Raw genomic sequence first — 2,542 nt, 5'->3', positions numbered from 1 at the left:
TTTGACTACAAATATATTTCAGTTGAATGTATTTATAATATACATATATGAGTTATGTTTATGTGATCAGTGTCAGTTGTATTTGAAAATATACATGTGCAGTAGAGTTTTGATTGTGCACTGGAAGTAGTTTACTTCACAAAATATGTCCAGGTGAATGTATGTATTTATAATATACATGTGCATAATTTACATATTTAATAGTTCTATTTGTGCACTGGAATTTAAGTATTTCACTTCACATATGTTTCAATATTTATGTATGTATTTATAATATACATATGCATTATTATATTTTAAAAAAAATATTTAAGCTTTATTTTTTTTCCAATATACAGGACATATATTTCCTTTGGCTTATGGTGTACTGGACTCTGAAAATGATGCATCTTGGAGGTGGTTTTTGAGAATTTAAAGGAAGCATACGGTGAAAGAAAAAATATATGTGTCATTTCTGATCGTAATGCAAGGATCATAAAAGCTGTCAGTGACGTGTATTATGAGGTACCACATTATGCATGTATGTGGCATCTATGGGGAAATGTGAAAAAAATTCCGAAAATCACATGATGCATTATCAAATGTCTTCTATACTATGGCAAAATCATATTTGAAGAGTGAATTTCACATGTTAATGGAGAAAGTAGAGGCAGTTGATGCTAGAGTGAAGAATTACTTGAAATTGACTGGTTATGATAAGTGAGCTAGATCGTATGCATCCGTTCATAGAGGATGGACTTTGACTTCAAACATTGCCGAGTCCATTAATGCTGCGCTGGTTTCAGCTAGAGAACTACCAATATATGATTTTCTGGAGGAAGTTAGATTGATGTTTGGAAGATGGAACTGTGAAAACAGACAGCAGGCATTGTATACTTTTACGGATCTTATTGGTAAATTTCAAGAAATTCTTCAACAAAATGAAGCAGTGTACACGTATGAAGGTATGATGAATTTTTGTAATCATTTTTATATATGTAATAGTATTTTCATTTTTTATATGAACTATATTTGTTTTTCATATAATAAATTAAGGAAAATATATTCTGTAAAACAAATACATATGCAGTAAAGAAATACATATTTTGCTGACTTGCAATATACATACATTGAGATGAATTTTTTCTTAATAATTAGTTTTTTTTTAATAATTTCAGGTTATACCTGCATCAGAGCACATCTATACAGTCCATGACAAGGAGAAACATTTTATTGTTTGTCTTAATGAAAAAAAATGTTCTTGCAATGCATTTCAATTGGATGAGATACCGTGTGTGCATGCTTGTGCAGTTTTTTATAACAAGAATTTCAAGAAGGGGCCATATTGCTCTGATCTATACAAGCCAAAAACCGTCCTAAGAACATATGATCTTCCAATTTATCCACTACCACACAAAGATGACTGGGTGATTCCGAAAGAAATTATGGATAAGATTGTTCTGCCGCCGAAATACAAGTGACCCCCTGGAAGACCTCCGAAGAAGGACCGTGGAAAATCCGAACGAGATATGTTTGGAAAGAAGAGCAAAAATTATTGTAGTTCATGTGGTTTAAAAGGTCACAATAGGCGTTCATGTAGGAAATACAACAAATGATAACTTGATTGACGTATTAAGTGAATAAACAACTGAAGATTTTTTTCATTTATGAAAAATATATCTGATTTTCAATTTTGATAAATATTTTTTATATTATTGTAATTGTAATTGTTAAATTGGTGATATAATATGTAAGATACTTTAAGATAAACATAAATCTGGAAAATACATACTATACTCTTTTAAGTACGTATGAACATATATAAAAATTAATAATAAGTTTACTTATTATTCATAAATATATATATATGTAAAGGATTGATGATATGAATTATTCCTAAATAAATACAAAAAATTAAATATATATGTAGAACATTAAAGTTACACATTAACAAGAAATGAAAAAATATGTACAATATTAAACAGAAATGGTTATGTAGAACACAAATATATACGTAGAACCACTATTAACTGTAACATAACAATCAAGAACCAATAGTATATATTTGTACATTAAAACCTACTGAGTGAAAATAAGAAATATATGTAGAACACAAATATATATGTAGAACCAATATTAAACTGTAGCATAACAACCAACAAAACATCAAATTTCATTAACTTAAAAGTTACTGATTTAAAATAAGAAATATTCAACTACGTGTTTGTCCAACTGATGTTAAATAATGTAAACTACGGCAAAATAAAATAAACATCAAATTTCATGAACTTCAGTGTCTTCTGTTAAACCAATTTCACGAAGAGGTCTCATTGGCGCCTCATCATCCCTTTGTGCATTCTCTTCTTCTTTCTTTAAACCATAATTCCACAAAATAGAAGCATATCTCGTACGAATCAGATCTGGATCAAAATCAACATGTGAAACAATATCTCCAAAGGTGAGACACTCGGCATATGTCACCATATATAAACCACAATCCCTTCAAATACATATATAAAGAAATAAGAATTTGTTCTATAAAAATAATATATATGTATATAGT

General features: G+C 28.9%; 1 protein-coding gene across 1 annotated transcript; it reads left to right on the top strand.

The window, feature by feature from the left end:
* Positions 1-595: 595 nt before the first annotated feature.
* Positions 596-1,460, top strand: LOC124889654. Its single transcript, XM_047401629.1, has 3 exons — positions 596-689; positions 786-944; positions 1,291-1,460. Exons 1-3 carry the CDS (start codon positions 596-598, stop codon positions 1,458-1,460), a joined length of 423 nt encoding a protein of 140 aa, XP_047257585.1.
* The last annotated feature ends 1,082 nt before the right edge of the window (positions 1,461-2,542 follow it).

Source organism: Capsicum annuum, chromosome 12, assembly GCF_002878395.1.
Source record: "Capsicum annuum cultivar UCD-10X-F1 chromosome 12, UCD10Xv1.1, whole genome shotgun sequence".
NCBI classification, from domain to species: Eukaryota; Viridiplantae; Streptophyta; class Magnoliopsida; order Solanales; family Solanaceae; genus Capsicum; species Capsicum annuum.
Note: the sequence above shows the minus strand (reverse complement) of the source record. Positions and strands in the feature narration are given on the sequence as shown.